General features: G+C 41.2%; 1 protein-coding gene across 1 annotated transcript; it reads left to right on the forward strand.

Moving 5' to 3' along the window:
• The first annotated feature begins 13,700 nt into the window (after nt 1–13,700).
• ECRG4 (ECRG4 augurin precursor) lies at nt 13,701–19,651 on the forward strand. The gene is made up of 4 exons (XM_067295022.1): nt 13,701–13,871; nt 14,797–14,844; nt 17,097–17,254; nt 19,262–19,651. Exons 1-4 carry the CDS (start codon nt 13,760–13,762, stop codon nt 19,421–19,423), a joined length of 480 nt encoding a protein of 159 aa, XP_067151123.1. The 5' UTR covers nt 13,701–13,759; the 3' UTR covers nt 19,424–19,651.
• The last annotated feature ends 1,954 nt before the right edge of the window (nt 19,652–21,605 follow it).

Below are 21,605 nucleotides of genomic sequence, written 5' to 3' on the forward strand. Positions count from 1 at the left end.
TGGCATGGACTTCTTTCAAACTCTTCAAACTGTACTATTTTCAAGACTTCAGATGAAATCCTGATCCTAGCTCAATGAAAAAGCAAAACTATCATGGCCATTGCTGTGATCAAGTTCTGTGCTTGGCCTAACTGAGTGCCTAATAGAGAGGAGAGCTCTCTCAAATAAGTCTGGCTCTGAGCACTTTTAAAAATCTAACTAACTGTTTTAGGGAAGTCGTTAAAACACAGAGACAATGCTCATGTCTCCCATTTAGTTTTTTCTAAAGTGTGTTGAGTAGGGTGGAAGAGCATTATCTGTCCCTTAATAAGTGCAGCACAATACCTAGCAGAGGACCAAAAGATTGGTGATTACTAGGGAAAGAAATGGGACACGTGAACATTTCAGAGGCTATGGAGAATCTTTGAAATAAAATCTATGAAGCCAGTTAGCAGATTCCAAATGTTTCTACAGATGGAGGGAGATGCCATTTTCCTTTGGAAGTCTTGCCAGCTACAGTCACTGAGATATTATCACCTATTTGAAGTTTTGACACATATGAGAATAATGCATCCTCTAATATGAAGATACATACAAACATCATACAGATATATGACCTGCCTTTATTGTCTTCTCATTTCACCACATCTTGACTTCTTGCCTGAAACACAAATAAAATGCATGAGTCTAAGCAAGAGAAATCACATCCCTACAATATGTCAGAAAAGGTTTGCATATAGGGCAGGTATAATGCAAAGTCTCTATCCAACAGTCTTTTACTATGAATGTCTGTTTTGTTCAGCATTTGTTCACAATTCCAGTTAGACTTTTGTCTTTGAATTCTCCCCAGTCACTGGAGACAATGGTGGACAGGAACTATTTAAAAAAAAATTTTTTTTGAACAAGGGAGTTTATTCATGTGCATTCACATACACACATATATATGCAGCATTTTAAGCTGACAGTAAATGACCTATCCTAGTGCCTGAAGATTCAAAGGGAAACATCTTTCATTAAAAAACAATAGGAAAGAACATTTATTTTGCAGAGGATGAAATATAGAAATGCTCTCATACTGTGTTTGGCATGACTTACTACAGACAAGACTTAATGATGTACAGAAGGGTAGTTTGAAAGAAACTGTGCAGGGTCTGATATTTTCTGGGGCTTCTCTCTGCTGGCCTTTCCTAAATGTTCTTTTGGATGTTGCAACACACTGACATTCTGTAATAAATCCACCCTGATCTTATTTAGAGACCTCATACTCAACACCTTTTTGTAATATGGCTTCATTCCCTGTGAATGCTAATGCAGATCATCTTGACTGACCTCTTCCTAATGATGATATACAGAGATGTGAATCCCTTCTATGATACACACAGATAGGATTCCTTTAGCTGTGTCAATAGCCTTTGGAAGTATTGATTGTGAAGTGTGATTAATGAGGAAAGATGCTGAAGCCTATACAGTTAACAGAGCATGGGTCAAACCTGGATTTTCAGTTATGGAAAAGATAAGCCCTTATGTTAGTACCTGTCTGTGGCAGTCAGTCAGTCTTACAGTTGGATGTCAGTGTAGCAATGGGAAAATGCAGTCTTCTTTTTAAAGTCTGTGTTTTCTAGAGAATATTCTTACTCTTTGCCATGCAGCTTTCTTCCTTAGCAGGTGGCACAAGCACAAGTGTTTTATTTCTGGGAGTAAATGTAACTTGTCCTCATTGTCAAGACCATACGCAGTTCTGTCTCACTCTTGCCTCTTGGTCTTTCTGATTTATGTCACCCCTTCTTTGCTTGCTCTGCTGCTTTCCTACATACCCTCTCCTTTCTGTAGCACTGTAACTAATCAGCCATTGTCAGATACCCTCTTAAGCCACTGTTGTGCAATCAATAGGCAAATGGCAACTCAGTGATGGTTTAGCTGAAGGAAAGTTGGCTTCAGCTGACATTTTAGTATATATTTGGAACTAACAGATGATTTGTAAATATAAATTCTGTGTTACTACCTGTCTTCTTCCTTTCACATCCTAGAGAGATGTGAGAGATTTAAGCCTAGAAGAGATCACTCTGCTCTGACCACCTGCATAATTCAGAGTATTAGACATCCCTGTATAAACTCATGTTTCAAGATCAAGAAGAGAGCTTGCAACTGAGATGATTGACTTTTAGCGAGAAAAAAACCCTCCCCTTATTTAAGAAAGATCCACGTACTCTAACACAATCCTTCTTAAGTTATTCCAGTGTTGTCCAGGAAAAATGTCTGGTATCTTCCATGTGTTTGTTAACACTCATCTGGTATTTTTCCTCTGAAATTAAACTCTCAACCCATCACACATCCAATTAGATTATAAGCACTCCAGAACAAAGACTGCTTCTCTATCTGTATAAACATCACCAAGGCACAGAATCCTAATATTAGTAAATGAAATAGATATGTTTCATAACTGTAATTGTCCTTGTCACAAACTAATCCTTGGATAATTTTGGATAATATATTCCTAAAGCTGTTCAGACAGCCTGGGAAGTGAAAAAGCATTTTCCAATATATTGCTAATAACGTTCTCAGATCTTTGAATATTTCTGTTTTGTATTGTTTACTTACATATAAGAGTTTAGTTCTCTCTGTGTGAGAGCTTATTTTTAAATGAAAATATATGCTGCTTAAATGGAAGCCAGAGATGAATATGTGAGAGAAACCTCTGATGAAATAAGAGGAGATGGAATGTGTCCATAATGAAACCAACATGTAAGAATCCTGTCAGCCTTTGTTTTACTTTTTCTCTTTTTAGCCTTGTCTAGAGTTGTCTGTGCTCTTACAAGTAAATTAATCTGTGCCTTGGGCAGTAGGAACTTTCCATGGCTGGAGGAGACTGATTGATTACTTCAAATATTGAGAATGTAGGTTTGATGGGAATTGTGTAGCAATGGTGACAGCAGTGGAGATTTGAGTGTTTTTGCTTCTTTACTAAAATATGCACCTTACAACACACACATGTTTTCAGCTAAATAGAAAAAGCCCTCTCTCTGCTTTGTATTTCTCTCCTTGCTCTCCAAGCCTTTCAGTATGGCTTATTTTAAGCACAAACTAAATTAATTAAGGCACACAAGATTACTACTGTGGAAAAGCTTTTCTCTAGGCACATTTAGTGGCTTGGTAATGATTCACTGATTTGTATATATTGGGGGGAGGAGAGTTGTTCTTTTTCTTTTTTGGTGTAGCAATATTTCTCATGAAAGGGCCAAGCCAGACCACACAATAAAAATTTCATATAAAATGATCAAGGATAAAATGCTGACTTCAGTAAAACTAAGGGTAAATGTTTCATGTGAATCAACAGGACCAGGATTCCTGTCTGGGTCACTAAAATTTGCTCAACAAGAGTTCCAGGTTAGGCCTCTGAGAAACGTGCTCCCACTTTGGGTGCTTCACACTTCAAAGTATGAACCCTCTGTGCTCCCGCAGTTTCCTCTTCACTGAGAAAAGGCATCAAATACCCTATCTTATTGTTGCCAATCGACAAGTGCTTATCAACAGCAAAGTTATATTGCGTGTCATGTGCTGTCACCGCCTGGATATGAAAATCTATATTAATCAGCATGAAAAAAATTTGTTAAATGATCACCTTTGAGAAGATGTTCTTAACTTAGTTATTACTTGAGTGAAAATAATCATATACCACTGTGCAGCCTCTCCTGCTCTATCATATTGTCATTGCTGTGCTTGTGCTATTTCTACAAGGTACAAGAACTCCTCAAAGAGTTTGTCTTTGTGTTTACTTACTCCTGTATAGCTGAACACTATTCTGGACACAAAAGGAAGAGAAGACATCAGTGTTGCCAAAGTGTAACTCTACAATTACCCCACTCAGGACCTACCCAGCTATCAATAATACTCAGCCACTACATATTAGACTTATAGCCATTGCATCTTCAGTAGTAATTACCAGGTGACAGTATCTTTCCATCATGGCCCTAATGGAAAGACAGGATTTATATTCAGAGGAAGATACTGGGCAACAGAGACTGGGTATTGTTGGCAATTGAGAAAGGAAGTCACTGTCCTATGCTTAGGAAAAGTACTATAGATCTGCAGTGCAGGATGTGCAATAAGAAGATATGTAACAGTAGGAAGATTTCTTTTTTTTTAAATAAAAAGCACTACAGTTTCATGGAAGAGGCAGTTTTCATTAAAAAAAGGAAGGGGTAGACAAATGTGCATGGTGATAGACCTTGAGAGAGGAGGAGGAAGCAAAACACCTTTGTGCTGGTTCTGGTAGCAGTAAGCTATTAAATTGTTCACCCCACCTTTAAGAACTGCAGCCTCAGAATTCCCATTTTTGAAGCTGATTAGCTTTCTGGTATCTGATAGTGTATCAGATGGTAGTGTATCTGGTCTGGCCCAAAATTGGGTAATCTAGCTCAAAATTGGGCTGTTTCACCCACCAGAGCGTTTTTGATTGAGAGGCCACAGCATGCTGCAGACAGCAGCATATTAGCTCCTCTGTGCCACAGCCATCCCCAATGGCAATAGCTCCAGTGCTTAAGAGCAATTATTCCAAGTCTAGAGGAGCAAGCAGGAACTTTAGAGGCCTGCCTAAATGAACAAACTAGGGAAGTTCTTCTGCTTGGGTGAATGAGAGGCAGCTTTAGTTGAGAAATCAGCCCTATTTGTATGTGTTTGGGACATAGCTAATAGGCCCTGCTCTGAGTTGGGTCAGGCCCCATGCCCAGCCAGAGCACAGCAGAGTTGCCCTCTGCCACCCACAAAATGTAACCACACAAAAGCAAAGAGCCATGGATGAAATGCATGCATTTACATAGGAGCTACACTTCTGTACTATGGTATTTTGCAAGATCAGGGTGTAGCAGCAGCAGACTGGAATTTAATATTCCTGAAATAGATGGGATTCCATAGTGCTATTATGATTAAAATTAAATATGTGCATGAATATTTGCAGGACAGAAGGTTAAACGATCACAACAGGCAAAAATCTCCTGTCAAATTTCCATACTCTGCAGTCGTGCAGTATTGTACTGCCAGGTTAGTAAACACTCCATTTGAAGTCACTGGCATCCAAGCATAGCCTGGTGCAGTGGGATTTCATGCTAGAAGATTAAAGATGTCATGATCTCTTACTCAGCAGCAGTACAGAAAGTACTACAAAAAGTGCACTCTTCTGGAAACAAACTGAACTGTAAATCAGAAACATAATCCAACATCAAAGGAACAGAGGCCTAGATTTTTTCACAGAGGAGGCTTAGACAGGGCATTGGTGAAACTAGAAAGCAAAGATATAAAGCAGAGCCAGGGAAAGTGGCAACAGAGCAAATCAAAAGAAGTAGAAGGTCATATGTGATAATGTCAGAAAGACAAGTAATGTTTCTACTCTGATAACCTCAGAATCCCACTCAGAGCTGAGATGTGCCACCTGTTATTAAGACTCCCAAAGCCTCATGTTCGAAACTGAGGCGAGAGAGATCACCTGTTCTTAGCTGGGTATGACTGCTGTATTTTTACCATTTGGGCAGAAATTTTCCATGCCAGGGGCCTGCCTCAGGCAGAGTGGTGCTGCTACTTAAAATTTCAGCCCATGTTAAAATTTCAGCCCCACTGATTTGATCTGCAGAGACCATTGCTAGGCATCAGTAAAGCCTCAGCCGAAACAGAAGGAGGAACCGATCCAACTGAGGCGCTCAGGCAGGATAGGCTCAGCGGATTCTGATCACTTCTTTCTCTGAAGTGATTTGCTCTTGAGAGAGTGCTGAAACCCCATCTCTCCTTTTGGTGCTGGTCCACTTGGTGTAGAATAATTGAATATTGACTGCAGCCTACAATCTGCTATTCCTTGAGGTGGGGTGGATATAATAGCCTCCTCCAGCAAAAAAGGGAAAGTCCTGTTTCAACAGTCACCCTGTTCCAACTTTTGGCCATGCTCTCCCACCTCTCTCTTACTTGGCCCCAGTTCTCGCAAACCACCTCTTTGAGCCATCACAGATCACTAGTACTGAAGAAAACTAACCCACCAAAAGCAAACCTGAACAGAGGTCTGCTGGTTTAGCACACTGAAAACACCAGAGCCAGTGCTAGTAAGAGAGGGGAGGACCAGGTAGCAGGAGAGAAGAGAGGAGGAGCATGATTTCTCCCTTTTGATGGCAGCAAGCCACCACATTGACTTAGCTGTTATCCACAGCCCAGGAGATAAGGCAGCTGCCTAGGGAAGCATGAACTGGTTTCCAGCCATACTGCAATTTGCACCTGATTAATCATAACCTACTTAACTGTGTGTTGGAAAGGCTGCCTTCTCTGGTTTCATACTTTAAAAAGGAACAGATATATATGCCTTGTTCTGGGAGGGGGTTTAGGACTACATATTCCAAGTGGAGAGTATATTCCTTCAGTCTTGGTGAAAGTGCCTGTGACTGAGGATGGCTGGGCTTGCAATAAACTCTTCTTACTGCTTCCTCTGGCCTAGTTTAGGCATGTTGAGGGAGGGAGAAAAAGTAATGTTTAGGGGTGCCTCACATGCTCCCTGCATTATACAGAGCATAAGGAAAGCATCATTCAGCCTTGTAATGCTTATGTACTCGTGGACATCTAAGTCACTCTCCTCTGCTCTCAGAGACACAGAAGGAGAGAAACAACAGCTCCCTGGTACAAATTGAAAAGTGGAAGTGGTTTGCAGAGGAGACCTGGGAGTTTGGAGGGATTAAACTTGGAGCAAAGGTGGTGGAAAGGTAGGGTAGAGTGGGATAGGCAAGGAAGGGAAATCTGGACTGGAAATAGTGTAACTAAGATCGTGGGAGTAGCACGAACATTGGGATTAGGTCCTTAGGAACAGGGAGCACGAGTTTAGAAAGACAGGGCAATAGAGAGAAGATGAAGATCAGGAGGGGTAGGGCAGGGGAAAAAGCTGGGCAAGGGAAACAAGACTAAGAATGGGAGTGAAGAATGAGGCAGAGCTGAGAAAGGGAGAGATAGGAAAGCTAGGACTGCTTAAGCAGGGATATTGAGATGAGAAACCAGGGGAATAAAGACTTAATAAATTCTACATGAAAAAATGTGAGCTTTGGGGAAGACACTGAAAGAACAGGAACAGAGTCAGAGCACAGGGACTTATTTGGGGTAGAGAAGCAGGACAATGTCTTCATCAATGACACACTATTATGTTTTTGAGCCTATTACACTCTGGATGGCTGCACTGCTACCTAACTTCTATTCTTTAGAAAAGCCTCTAAAACCCTTGGTGTGTGATTCCACATGAATGGAGCCAACCTAAGTTGGTACCACATGGTCCTGCCAGGCCCTGGTAACTGGTGCTGACATGAGGGTGCTGTGTCCCCAGACCAGTTTTCTGATGAAGCACGAGGGAGGAAAGAATAGTCTCGTGATGAGGATGTGGGCTGTGGCCTGGGAAGAAGAGGGAACCACGGCACCTGGGATGGAGGAGCTGACAGTGCTGTGGATGAAAATCAGTAACCCCTTCAGGGAAGGGTCTGATCACTGTGATTAGAGCCTGGTCACTGACAACAGAATATAGCACTGTGTCAAATAGCTTTTCTTCATGAGAGTGCCACCTACTCCATGAGTAAGTCCAGGATTTGGGGGAAAGAAAAGAAGGGTGTACAGACCATTAGGACAGTAATAATGTGTAGGAAGAGGGATGCTAAAATCAAATTGCCAAAACTAAGACTTTAAGGTTTTGTATTACTAACCTTGGAGTATTTGCAGCTTTTTTTTTTTTTTTTAACACAGTGTGTGTGCATTCTGGATGTGTATAATAAAAGAAGGGAATGAATACAAGTCAAAAATAGCTCAGAAATAAGAGTTTAGAAAAAATGTTTTGAAGCATGAAAAGAAGAGTCCTAAGAGACAGCAGTGAAAGAAAGTATTTGAAAGAAATCATTCTGTGGTGAAAAGTCACATTTTAATGTACTACAGTCCCTCTCAATCTCTTTTTTCAGTTAGACCTGACTCTCAGACTTACTGTATTTCTTCCAGTTTATGTAAAAATACATTGGAGGCAGTGGAAGAGAAAAAGGAGGATTTCTCAGAGAATTTTATATCCCTCTATGGTATGTCATTTAATGAAAGGGAGTAGTTGTGACCAGCTAACATTGCTGAATTAACCTGTTCTCACTGTTCTTATTACAAGAACAAGAAAGTTAATTCTATAGTGACGGCAGCAAACTACCACCAGTTAGCAAAAGGAGGAGAACATACAGACCAAAGGACACAATTTCATATCTGACAGGCTCAGCCAGAAGCTGCTACAAGTATCAGCAGTAGCTGAGCACAGCAAAAAAAAAAAGAAATACTGTATTTTAAGACATTTTCTATTGAAAATATAAACATTAATGTTTATTCATAATATGGACAAAGTAATGCTGCTACCAAGCAGGATTCAGTGGATGAAATGCTGTTATGCCTGTCAGTCACAAACCACAGACCAAGGTCAACAAAACTCACAGTCAGTGACAAATAGAAATTTTCCCTAAAGCAAAGGTGTTTCACCTGGGATTTGGGACTGGTCCCATCACTATTAGGAGGACTTCAGAGCAGTAGAAGAAATAGTATAAAATTCAGAATGCTTTGGAAATAACTGACTTAAATGGTCTTCCTTCTGTTTGGAAGAAAAACATGCCTCCTGCAGTTTCCTTGGAACAGATCACAAAAAACAATTTGGAGTGCCAAGTGCCTCTACCCTAAGGCTAGCTACCAGGGCAATATGATTGGGATATTTCGTAAAAACCTTATTAACAGAAAATAACAATTGTCTGGGTGTTTGAACACCGTTCAGCACTGGCATGTTCTTGATCAAATGGGGTCATTAAAAACGTCATGGTGCTTCTTTGCAAAAGAGAAAATGTTATCATCTCCTGCAACCCCTGGCCAATTTCCAACTCATCTATGTATCTACTAAGTTATGCTGATGCCAAACCTCACTATTTTATCATAAGTCTCATTATATTTGGTGCTTCTTTTCCTTAAAGATCCAGCTTCTGGAGTCCTGTGATTATATGAGCATCTCATGCAGACTATGTTTAATAACATGGTTGTTTTTATAATCTTGAAATCATGAAGCCTAAGAAAGGAAGAAGGAAAGAACCTATGATAATTTTCTAAACAAGATTTTTGTGGTTTGATTTTCTGAGTATCTTAGAATGGCAATACTGATACTATCTCTTACATGTTAATGAATATAACACACTTCTCTCAACAGCTACTGAGATCAAATGCAAAAGCAGAGGTGTGTCTGCTATTCAGAAATCTCTCTCTACTGAATTATTTTCTTAGTCACAGAATCAGAGAATCACAGAATGGTTGAGGTTGGAAGGCACCTCTGGAGATCATCTAAGTTCAACCCCAAATCACATAGTCAAAATGTACAATAATAATAAAGTGATTCAGACACCTAAAAATTCAATGATGCTTTGGGGCAGAGATTTTTTCCTTGTTTAGCTCAGATCAACTGAACAGCTTCATGTGTCAATGTCACCTTAGTTCATTTTAGAAGCCAGTGGACTTAAAGAGGCTACAATAAGCATGAACTCCAAGATCGTACAGATAAAACAAGGTTGCCCAAGCAGTTGGCAATCATTTAGTGAGTGACAGAAATTTAAAATATCAGATAGAATCTTATTTGCCTACCAAGAAAAAAAAAAAGTACACAAAGTCCTATACGCTCTGATACAATGCAAACCAACAGTATGTTCAGTGATCAGGATTGCTCAGGTTTACAGCTCCAGTGAGCTCCTTGCCTGGCTTCTGCCTGTTTCTCAAGGTCAGGCACAGAATGGCTTTCTGTTGGATTTCTCCCAGATTTCTGCCTCAGCACACAGGCTTGCAAAACCATATTCCAGACCCATGCTGGGCAATCTGAGAAATGAGCCAGCTCCATCCTGTTATCCTGCCGCGGGCATCCCTTCTATTAGCTGTCTCTGTTACACTAAGGGGTTTAACTGAGTTTTACACTGTGTCTGAAAGAGGCCCTGCTCACCAGTCCTAATCCTGAAGTTGTCTGTGGAACAATTCTGCAGATGACATGAATTAACATCTTTCAACAAAATTTCAACAATAAGAGTTTAGCACTGTCAACAGCAGTGGCAAAAGACATTTAACCAAATGAAATAAGTCAGACTCTTTCTGCTTCTGTCTCAGCAGCTCCATATCAGCAGTCCTCCTCTCTCTCTTTTTTTGAGAGTAGTACACAAAACTTCCCTTTCACTCTCCATGTGTAACCTGTTTGAAAATGTTTTGCTAAACACTGATTTCCTTGATGCTCTGTACAGATATGGAAGTCATTTTCCTGCGACCTTGGTCTAAACTATAATTTGACCAGTGAGCTCTTTTGACTAAGAGTATGACATAGCTACTGCAACAAGTTCCCCTTGGTGAAGACTTGCTTAGCTGGTGTCATTTGGGATGCTGTGCAGCTATGTCGACAGAAAACTCCCAACACTAGCATACCAGCAGAGACAAAACTGTAAGACAATCTTTTAAATCCTCTGTGCTGAAGAAAAGGATATTTTAAAGGGTGTAATGTCACTGTTAATAGAGACAATCCTGGAAAACCCTGCACTATCAAAGTAGCACACACAGTGACAGTGTTTTTAAATGGTAAATACCAGGAGGGGGTACCAATGGTGAGTGATCGTGAATAAAAATGAATACTTATTTGAAAATATATACTAATGAAGATGCAATAGTCGCAAGCTAAGCAGAAAAATATTTCTTGCTGCAACAATAGGGTAACAATGTGTTAGTGCTTAAAACAAGCTGGAACAGAAATAAAGACCAAAGATTGCTCCTGGAAAAATACCAGTCATCTTTCACCAGTCTTTGAAAAGAAATGGTGTTGTTATATTTTTAACAACTTTTTTATTTTATACTGAAAACTCCTGTCCTCTGAACTGAGAAAGTGACCTCCCCGGGAAAGATATTGCACTCAGTTTAACCTTGAGCATTATATTCTTCTGTCAATCATTTCTTCCACCAACAGAGCAATGATTTTCTACAATAACCTTGCACTTGAGTCAATACATTCTCTGAGTTACATGAGACAGCATTTTATCCAGGCAGTTTCTTGAGCCATGGTGATATATTTGGTACTGACGAGCTTTTGTGCTTCATATTCCCTTGGCCCAGATGCTCCAAGCATCATCTTAAACTCTGTATAGAACCAGCTCACATGCAAGACTTGTTACAAACTAACTGAACAAGATATTAGTTTGCCATTATCAATACAGTAGTGGACTGCAAATACTTAAGAGTTGCTTCCCTGTTTTTATAAATGACCTGTAGCCATAGTTTTGTGTAGCCATATATATGTACTCTTTGCTTATGTCCCTTCTGGCTATATTCTGTAACTAGCTACCCCCAAAAAACCAAATGGTTTTAGGAAAGAGAGTATCAGTGTTAAACTAATGAAAGAACCCATTGATTCTAAAGACTGGCTTTTGCTGAAACACACTGCATTACACATTAAGACTGCTGACACTTGAAACATTGAGCTATATGGAAGGAAGTTTCAAAAGCAGTGACAAAAAGACCAAACTAATTTTGATTCTCCATTGTATGGGAATTCATTGGAGAGGGTGGAGTGGGCTGAAGGACCTGGGACAACTGCCTCCTATGTGAGTGCTTAAATCACAGGGATCTAGAAAGTGCTACTTTCTCCCACCCTTCCCGCATTGAAACCGTAGCTCCTGCAGAAAGCAAGGGGCAGCTGGACTACAGTGATCACATCATGTTTTCAAGCCCTTTGGTGCTACTGTCATTACAACTGGGATAAGCAAAGAGAACTGAACTTTAGTATGAGTGCAGAATCGAGCACCTGAAGACAGGGGGAGGCAGGAAAATGGCTTGGGTGCAGTTACAAGTACTTTTTTCACAATGGGAAAGATTCATGGGGAACTCAGGAGTCACCTGAAGCTGCGTTAAGTCAGGCTGGGGAACTGCCCAGGGTGCAGCACATCCTTGTTCTGCTTCTGCAGTTTACAGTGAGTGATAAACCTAGGCATATAGCCCTGTCCCATCCACACAATTAAGCCCTGCCTGATATAACACAAAAGTGTTCCACATCATATAACAGGGGTTTGCCACACCATTGCATGGCTCTTTCCCTCCTCACATATATATAAAAATTGTGAATATATACATGTGTATACATATATAAGTGTGTGTGTGTTTATACATTTTATATATGTATTTATATTTCAACTACATACAGTGTGGAAACAACCCCTGGATCAGGCAGCAGAGACCCCAATGCTTGCCATTTTTCTCAAAACCAGCTTACAGAGCTCAGCTCTTTCTTGCTTACTCTCTCCTTCTCTTAAAAAAACCCCTTGCATTCCTTGCTGTACAGTAGCACAGCTTCATGGAGAGGTGAGAAGATTTCAGAGGCTTCCTGAGTGCTCTGGGTTTCTGCTGCAAGTGAAAGAGGTTTCTGTCCAAGATGGACTAGGATTTCGCTGGGCTTAATCTGGGTATTTCTGACATTTGCAGGGAAAGAATTTGGGAGAAACTTAATTCACTGAGGGAAACTTAAAACTGAAATAGGAAAATACAGAGTAAGTTTGGGAACTGTTGTGGTTATGATCCTGCTGAGCAGGGAATTAGTTTGTAATTTTGGATTTTGGCCCTGCACTTCTTCCTACATGCTAAACTTGTTTATATGCAGAAAGATAAAATCAAAATTTTAAAGCAGATTAGTTAAAATGCATTGCAGGCTTGTATGGACTTGAGAGGGAGAGACAGAGAAGGAAAAGAGGATGGAGGGAAAGAAAAAAACCCTAAGAACCTTTGGTTAATTCTGATTCATTTTGGCACCAAGACAAACTCTTGATTTTCAGCTGGTATTACAGGCAATCAAAGAACTGGCTTAATATAGGGAGAAATGGTAAATGACATACTACAGCTCATTTTTTTAAAAAAAATTCTTGTAACAAAAAGCTGTATGAACCACTGAAATGTCTTTACCGATTATACTGGATTATGTGTAACAGCAAAAATAAATATCACTAGGAATTTACAAACTGTGCAACACTAAACAAAAGGATGCATGTCCTGCACTACAGAAACATATTTAACTACATGTTCAAGTGCAAAAGATATAAAATCACATATGCCCATAATTATAGCAGATAACAGCTGCTGTGTACAGTGCAGAAGAGAGACTATTACATACTGAAAGAACTCCCTTACCAGATAATTAAATATGGTTTGATTGGAAAACTTGAAATACAACTTGGCAAGGGAATATGTGTTAAATGTTATGCTGAGAGTAACTTTGGTTATGAGTTCCCTTCAATTTTTTTTTTTAAGTGGTCTGTGGCATACTGAAGAGCTAAATATTTAGTCTGATAGCGGCATACATTCATGTTTGCATTATTTCAGGTGATCCTAAGGTTAAAAAAAATGTATTTGCTTTGCTTTCTGTTCCCTATGCCATTTGCCACAGTGCCTGCTCCCGCCTTCTCCCAGCGAAACTCCGCGGAAAGTGCCGTTACGGCCGTTAAAGGACTGCGCGCGCCGGGGGCGCCCACTGACAAGAGTCCGCGCAATGCGCCGGGTAACTGGGCGCCTCGCGCGCAGCGCGGGCGCGGGTCGGCGCCGGCCGTTACCGGCCGACAACGGGCGGCCCGCGCGGGGGGCGGGGAGGGGCCGGCCTCCCCCGCCATTTCCAGCGCGCCCCCAGCCCCGCCTGACCCCTTCCCCTCCCCTCCGCGCCGGACTGGGGGCGCGGCCGCCCTTTTCCCTCCTCTCCTCCGCTCCCGCCTAGATGGGGGAGCCGCGTCCCGCCGCGCACTTCGCCGCCATGCCGCCGCCGTGGCCCCGCGGGGCCCTGCCCTGCGCCGCCCTCCTGCTGCTGCTGCTGCTCTGCGCGGCGCCCGGTGAGTGAGGGCCGGACGGCGAGGGGCGCCCGCCGCGGGCGGGGAGAGGAGGAGGGTCCCGCCGCCGCACGGCTGCCCCGCGTCGTCCCGGCCGGGCTGCCGCCTCCCCGGGCGGGGAGGGCAGGGGCAGCCCGGGACCCGCCGGCGGTGCGGGGAGCCCGCGGGCGGGAAACAGCAGTAAATCCGGGGGGGGGGGGGGGTTGGGAACAGAATTCCCCCCCCCCCCAACCTTTCTCCCCAGGCAACTCAGGTAAAACGACCCGCTAACCCTGCGGGAAAACGTTTTCGGTCACTCCGGAGAAATCTGTGCAAGTCGAACATCTTTTTTTTTTCTTAGGAAAACTCTTTTTGAGCAAATAGCGCATTCCAGAAGAACGAGGCGCTCGCAGGCTTGCTGCGAGACCAGCAGCGCGGGTAACCCTCCACAGCTTGCACTAAAGCACTGTATTCTTTCTGCGAAATTGTTTTAGCAGCATGACAGCTTTGACAGTTTTTAGGACTGACTGGGAGGAAAAACTTAACAGGTCCAGTTGTTAACATGCCCCTCATTCAGCCACAGGAGTTTTTCAGGATTATCGTGCAACCCTGGACACTGTATCACTGTACTAACACCAGCAGCAGTTTTCTGCTGAAAAAAAAAAATAATTGCATAAGGTAAGCAAGACCACTATCAGGTTTCCTTGCCAAGATGAGTTGGGGAAAGGCTGTTGGAATGGTGAAAGCTTTCCTGTAGCACGTTAAACGTGAGTGTGGAAACTGGTGCTAAGATAGGCATTGATGGAAACTTGCTTCAGAGTTTTGCCCGATAGTCAGGAGTTGTAACATCTCTTCTGTATTTTTCATATGATTGCTGCTGTTGTTGTTGTTTCTTTCCTCTTAAATAAAACTGATAGCTAAAGTATGCATTTTATTTTTGCTTGTCTAGATGGTTCAAGAGGAAATAAGCTTAAACTGATGCTTCAAAAACAAGAAGGTAAATAAAGAGACAGAAAATTGCTTTCCTGTATTCTTCTGTTGATAAAAATTCAGTTGCTATGGATCAAAACTTTAAATGTGGTTGTCATTGTATTTTCGGTTCAAAGACGGTAGTCAGAGAAGTAGTGTGTATATATATACACACACTACTACATAGTATATAGTGTTTGTGTGTATGTACATATATATATGTATGTACAAACACACACACCAGTTTACAGGTGGTAGTGTGCAGACACTGTTGCTGTGTATCACACCAAAAACTCCTACACATATAGTGCCAACTCTGTGGAGCTGGTGCCTCCCTGTTTACCTGCAGTGTTGGAGGCTATGCTTATCACAACATCCCTCCTCCTCTTCAATACTAAAAGCCAACCAGCTGAAAACAAGGATTCATGGGCTCACACAGCAGACCTACATTTTGCTCTGCATGTCTGACTATCATTTAGCAGGATATTAGGCATACCTTTCCCAGTGTATGCATAGTAGTCATGACATTTATTTCTTACACTCTGGGAGGTCACAGGTTTTCCCAAGGAGTTACAACCTGTGGAAATACTGTTGTCTAAGATGCAGAAGAGAAAATGTGCAAATTACAATTGCTTGTTATGTGTTAACTTGTTCCCTGTGTCCCCTTGGCCCTCTATACACTTCCTTCTTGGAAGACTACTCTCCACGGGAAGGATTATGGCTGAGGGCCCAGTACACAGATGAAGCGAATGGCTCACTAGTTGAGCGAAGGGGATAGAAATGAGAGCTGGCCGGGGACAGGTGGCCCTACAGCAGATGGAGAGGCAGACTGAAACAGCCAAGTTGTAGTGACCTGCCTCCCCTCAGCCTGCTCTGTGGTTGAGGCAAAGAACTTAAACCTCCACAGAGGTGACTGCAAATCTCCCACTTTCTGGAAGTTTTCTTAACTTCTCACTGTTTTTTTCCTGTGCCTTCACCCACACCTCTTGCCAACCCTAAAACGTGTGTCCTGGTGCACTGCTGTGCACTAGGACTTTCTGTCTATTTGCACTTTGGCCGTCTACCTCACCTAAGTCCCCTTTTCCAAATGAACAGGCTAAGTACACAGTACCAGTCGCCTTGTTGGCATTGTCCCTTGTGTGACTCTCATTTATGTGACATTTGTTCTACTGTCCTGCTTTCCAGTAATATCACCCAGCTCAAGTGAATGGCAAGCTATCAAAGTTTCCAGCTCATCATCACAGGGCAGCATGCTGTTTTGCACTATTCGTGTAAAAACTCACCTCTCCCTCCTGCCATTTTCTCTCTTGTATCTCCTTCCAGTTGCAGTCCTCTGCCTCCCCCTGTGATGCTGCCTGGCTCCTACTGCAGTAGTTCTCTCATATCCACCCTCCTTCCCTTTCTGCCCCTGGCCTCTCCCCCCACATCCACTGAAAATCCCCATCCACATCCATGTCCATGTCCCTTTTCTCTCCCTTGTTGCAATGAACCCTTTCAAGCCAGGATGTTCCTCCTGCTCTACACACGCACTTATTTCTCAGGAAGAGCAAACATATACCAACAACACGAGAAAACTTGTCTCCTTAGCATGTGGCTAGCCAGTCATCACCTTCATACCTTTCAGAGGGGTAAATTCCTCTAGCAGCAGCACACAACCTACCTGTTAGGCATGGGGCAAGCTGAATAGCACATCTGGGGCTGGCAGGTTGAAGACATTCCTGGGCATTCACCAAGTTATGTGCTATGAAAACCTGAGGTATGGAAAGGGTTGTTATATTCAGACATACAGCGCTTAGCAGCACTCATTATTTCAAAGCTACAGGTGTACACAGTAGTTTCAGAAATACATATATACACTTTTGTGTGTGCCTCCCCTCACCCAAATAAGTTGTGTTTCTCTAGTATTCTTGGTCTTTTTAACTTCACCTCTCATTTTCTTTCACATTCAAAATAACAGCAGAATACAGAATTGATTCTCCCACTCTCTTGTTAAAGCACTACATAATGCTATATATGATTTGTCAGTTTTGGTTTATTTGCTTAAATGTCTTAGTTAGCTTGTATCTTTCAGATCAAAATTCCTGATAAAAAAATTCAAGAGAAGAAGGGTATCTGAGAAAACTTATTAGACTGATGATTCCAATTTTTACTACTGTTGTTACACATACAGTGCTGCCAAGAACAAAGATGATGACGTAATGAAAAAAGTGTCTTTAGTGTAATACATTTCAGGGTGATTAAAAGTTTCCTGGCATGTCTTTTGGGGGGAATTAATTTCAGCCCCTGTTGCCATTAAGCCTGAGGTGTCAGTGAGAGAAAACAAGGCCAAAGAGTTCTTAAGCATCTTGAAACGCCAGAAGCGCCAGCTATGGGACAGAACTCAACCTGATGTGCAACAGTGGTACCAGCAGTTTCTGTACTTGGGATTTGATGAAGTGGTGAGTACAAAACTTTCAGGAATTTTTCAGAGTTCAGAGTAAGTGGATGTGAGTGTGGATGCATACTCATAGGAGCACACAGGTGAGTGTAACAGTAAAGAATACTGCCTAGGGAGAAGCTGGCCTGTTTCCGTTCACAATTTGATAATATAATTTTGTTTTAAAGTAGTAAATGTTGCACAGAAATACAAGCTCTGTATTTGTTAGAAATTTCCACATTATTTTATTAATAGAGAAAATACTATTAAAAAACTTTAACGGAATTTTTGCGTTCTACTGAACTTAGAATTAATAAATTGTAACCAGATTTATGAACAAAGTTTACCTTGAGAAATAGACAGAGTAATCAACTGTAGTTCAGGAAAGAAGTTTAGTCATCTCAACCTAATCAATTTGCTTTTAAACACACCTTAAAATCCATACCAAGCTTGGCCTGATTAACATTCTTCAATAAAATTGTACTAGCATTGCATAAGATATGCGTGTGCCTGCACAGTGTGGTTAGCTCTTAACCATCACGAGCACTGGCAGCTATGCTTCAACTCTAAAATCTGAAAGAAAAACCATTTGCTAATGTGCAGTCAGCCTCCCTTCAAATTATAAGGATATATTTTTTAAAACAGTTAATTTGTAAAAACTTTGAAGTGGAATTGAGAATTTCCAGCTCATATGCATACCGCACAAAGCTCTACTAAATAGGCCACTAAAATAGAGGGGAAAATGTGCATGTAGTTGCAGTCCTATGTGTGGAATAATTTGTACATAAATAAGAGGTTAAAAATAGTTATAGATGTTCAATTCTTGGCTTTTGTCAGCCACATGAATATATTTAATGAGACTGAATTGGCACAGGCAAGCTGGAGTACATTTTAGACCTTCATACTATGTGAATTGCTTACAAGATGAATGCACTCATTTTCAAAGCTGGAATAATTAAAAAAAAATCCTTTGCTTAGACTGAAACAATGGATACATTTTTTGTTGCTTCCGGACATTATGCAGATAAAAAATACTTTTTAACTGCTTGGCTATACCCAACACAGAATAGGAAAAATAGGAAAAGTGATTTTATACCTCAGAAACTGAAGACTGTAGGCAGTTACTAAGAGGTAAGTAACATGGCATGCCATGCAGATAAGATGCATTCTCCTCTGAGAGTGCCTGTGTGCATTTCAGAAAAATGAGATGCAGCCTGTTATGGGATACAATGAATCCACTTGGTAGGTTTTCTTGAGTAATAAGACGCAGTTTTAACAATGAAATAACTGTTTGTTCCAGCAATGTTTTAGAAGGGACTTAGGCCATACTTAGCCATTGTGTATTTTGCAAAACTTTTTTCAAGTCTCAGCCAAAAATATTTCCAAAGAGTCATTCAGATGGAAAGACTTTGGCTTGGCAACTGTTTGATATTCCTGTGCACTCTTTTTCCTCTGCTGTTGTGAACAGATACAGAATTGAACTGCCTACTACATTTCTACAGCTAGAAGGTTGCACTGTATGTTCATTTTCACCCATGCAAAATGAGAGCGAAACATCACAGGCACAAAGCAAAGGCCTGTTGCACCCACTTTGCACCCAGGGACATCAGGACTAAAGGGCATAGGGCAATGGAGAACCAAGCCATTAGTTTTTAAGGACAAACCATTGAAATGTTTTTACAGTCCAGCACTGAAAAGGTAAAAGAAATAGGAAAAGTTCCAGTGCATATTTCAGTTGAAGGCTCTCTCTGTTTAAGCACTTTCTAGTGGGCAGAAGGTGTGAGTGGGGGTACCAGGTGAGGCTGGTCAGGACAGTTAAAGCTTATTAGTGTACTCAAAACACTGATACATCCCATAGAGAAAGTAGGTATAAGTCACAAAACCCCTTAGATCAAAACATTTAGTTTTTTCAAATATGCAAAGGATCAGGATTTCTGAAACAGACAAAAAGAACCTTGTACCTTTTTTGTTTCACTTTTTCTTGTAATTTTCAGGTTTGGAAAGCAAGTATTCTCTTTTTTTTCTGCAGAAATTTGAAGACGACATCTCCTACTGGACAAGCTTAGGCCGGCAGGGTAATGAATACTATGGTGGATATTACCAACACCACTATGATGAAGATTCACCAATTGGCCCACGAAATCCACATACCTTCAGGCATGGAGCAGGTGTCAACTATGATGATTACTAATGCCATTTATCCTGCTATAGTTAGTATCTATATGGCTGTGTTGGGCTTGGCTGAGTCTTCCCTCAGTCAATGGTGCTGCTTTCCTACTAGCTATTTGCATAAAACAGCAAGAATAAAGGAACTGTGAGATGCAACGTGACTTTTTTTTATGGTTACTTAGTAGTACACTATATATAAAGTGTTGTAGAAATAAAGCTTTTTTTGATAAAATAAACAGTTTTCCATTTACTTGGTAGAGTTTGTTGGCAAGTTTCATTCCAAAGCAGCGTACTACTGGAAATCAGTTTTTAAAGGGCTTTTTCATTTGCTTTCCTACAATTAATTGCCCAATTCCATCATCCAGTTTGGCATATATCATATAAGCCAATATATTTCAGATGTGCTTGCTCATTCAGATTTGTGTCAAATAAATCCAATTAGTTCAAGGGGAAAAGAAAAGAAAAATTCCTCCCAGCTGAAATGCTGCCTTGTTGCCTCCCTTGCTGTTTCCATACCTACCAAGGGTCCAAAGCAGGAACCTAACTTCAGAAGTAACAGTTGAGATACAGAGCACCCAGCCTAAGTGGTCCCTACCACTCCCAGGCAAAGTTAGCTTTTATGAATACTCCCTATTGTGTCCTTTGAGCTTGGCTGTAAGCTTTCACTCTAGCTTGAAATGTGGATTAAAATAACATGGATTAAAAAAAAAAAGTGGATTAAAATAGATAGTGATGATAGCATCAGATACTATCCAACACAGTCACCAGACGTTAATTTCATACCATAAAGCTGTCCCTACCCCCAATTCACATTAGGCTGAGCGTGGAAGCAGATCAGAGACAGGATTCATTAACGAAGTATAGTGGATTAAATGGAGTGGATGTGGTTGGGTGCATTCAGAACCTAAAAATATATCCAACTTTACCACAGCAACGTTGCTTTTTATCCCTTGTTGCTCTAGAGACAGTCCTTATGAAGACCTGAGGAAGCAGGAAGAGGGAGATTTCAGCTGTCCTGGGCTTCAGGAACAGTTTGGTGTGGGAAGGCACTCCTTAAGTTTGGCAAAGGTAGAGGACTGGGAAGGGACAGGTGAGGAAGGCTGGTTAGTTCCATGATTTTTGGAGTGGAAGTGCCAGGACAGAGAGAGATGAAATGTGTACCACAAGCTACAAAAGACTCTCAGAAGAAAGGCAGCAGGGATGCTTTAGCTGTCTGTAATTTAAAGCTTACAAGAAGTTTCCAAAGCATGGATTGTGGTAACACCAGTCTTTACACTTCTCCTACTTCTTTCATAATTGAGTATATTTCCTAATCTTTTTTACAGCCCCTGTTGTGTGATAGACTGGTGTCCAGGAGAGGCAGCCCAGCACTATCCAGCTCCCTGCAGGAATGTTTCCAGGGAGGGAGATCCAGACTGAACAAACATGTTAGTCACTTTTCTTCTTAACACAAAAATATGCACTAATATAACATGCTCCGAAAGAAATCAGATTTCTTCTAGGTTTTGGAGCGCTCACACTTAGAAGCAACCTTGCCAGTTAAATCGTTTTAGACTGGTGCATTTCCTAGGGTAGAAAGCCCTTTATTCCAAATATGGAATAGCCATTTATTCTGATTCAAGTACATACTCTTGCACAGTTGGAAAACCCCTATTCTTAGAAGAATACTTCATTTTGTGTCCTATCAAAAAAGTGAACAGAATTTGGCAGTGTTTTAACTGTGCTGATAATTTCCATCATTTCCCAGAATTTACAACTGGGAATTTAGACCTGCTGAATAAGGCAGAAAAAAAAAAAAAGTTGTAAATAAATACCATTCCAGCCTTTGTAAACTGTGTCCATTCCTGCAGGCTGACTCAGTCCAGCAGCTTTCCATGCCTTGTGGACTCACAGAAAACTTTACAGAATCTCTCTTCTGTATTCTCTAGGAAAGAAAAAACAAACAACAACCCCCCCACCTCCAAACTATCTTTTTCATTACATTGTACTGCATGCTGAAGGTTCCCAGTTAACCCATTTTCTTGTGGAGGAGTCCACCCGACTTGGAGTACAGTAGTCACAGTGATGCAGAAGCATGTGCAATAAGCTACAAAGAAAACAGGTATGAGTCATCACACGTTTGGGGAAAAAAAAGGAGAAAAAAATCTGTTTAAATATAATATACCATTTTTCAAATATCTATGGAGTGCCTCTAAGTTAAACAA

This window comes from Apteryx mantelli, chromosome 1 (genome assembly GCF_036417845.1).
Source record: "Apteryx mantelli isolate bAptMan1 chromosome 1, bAptMan1.hap1, whole genome shotgun sequence".
In the NCBI taxonomy this organism is placed as follows: Eukaryota; Metazoa; Chordata; class Aves; order Apterygiformes; family Apterygidae; genus Apteryx; species Apteryx mantelli.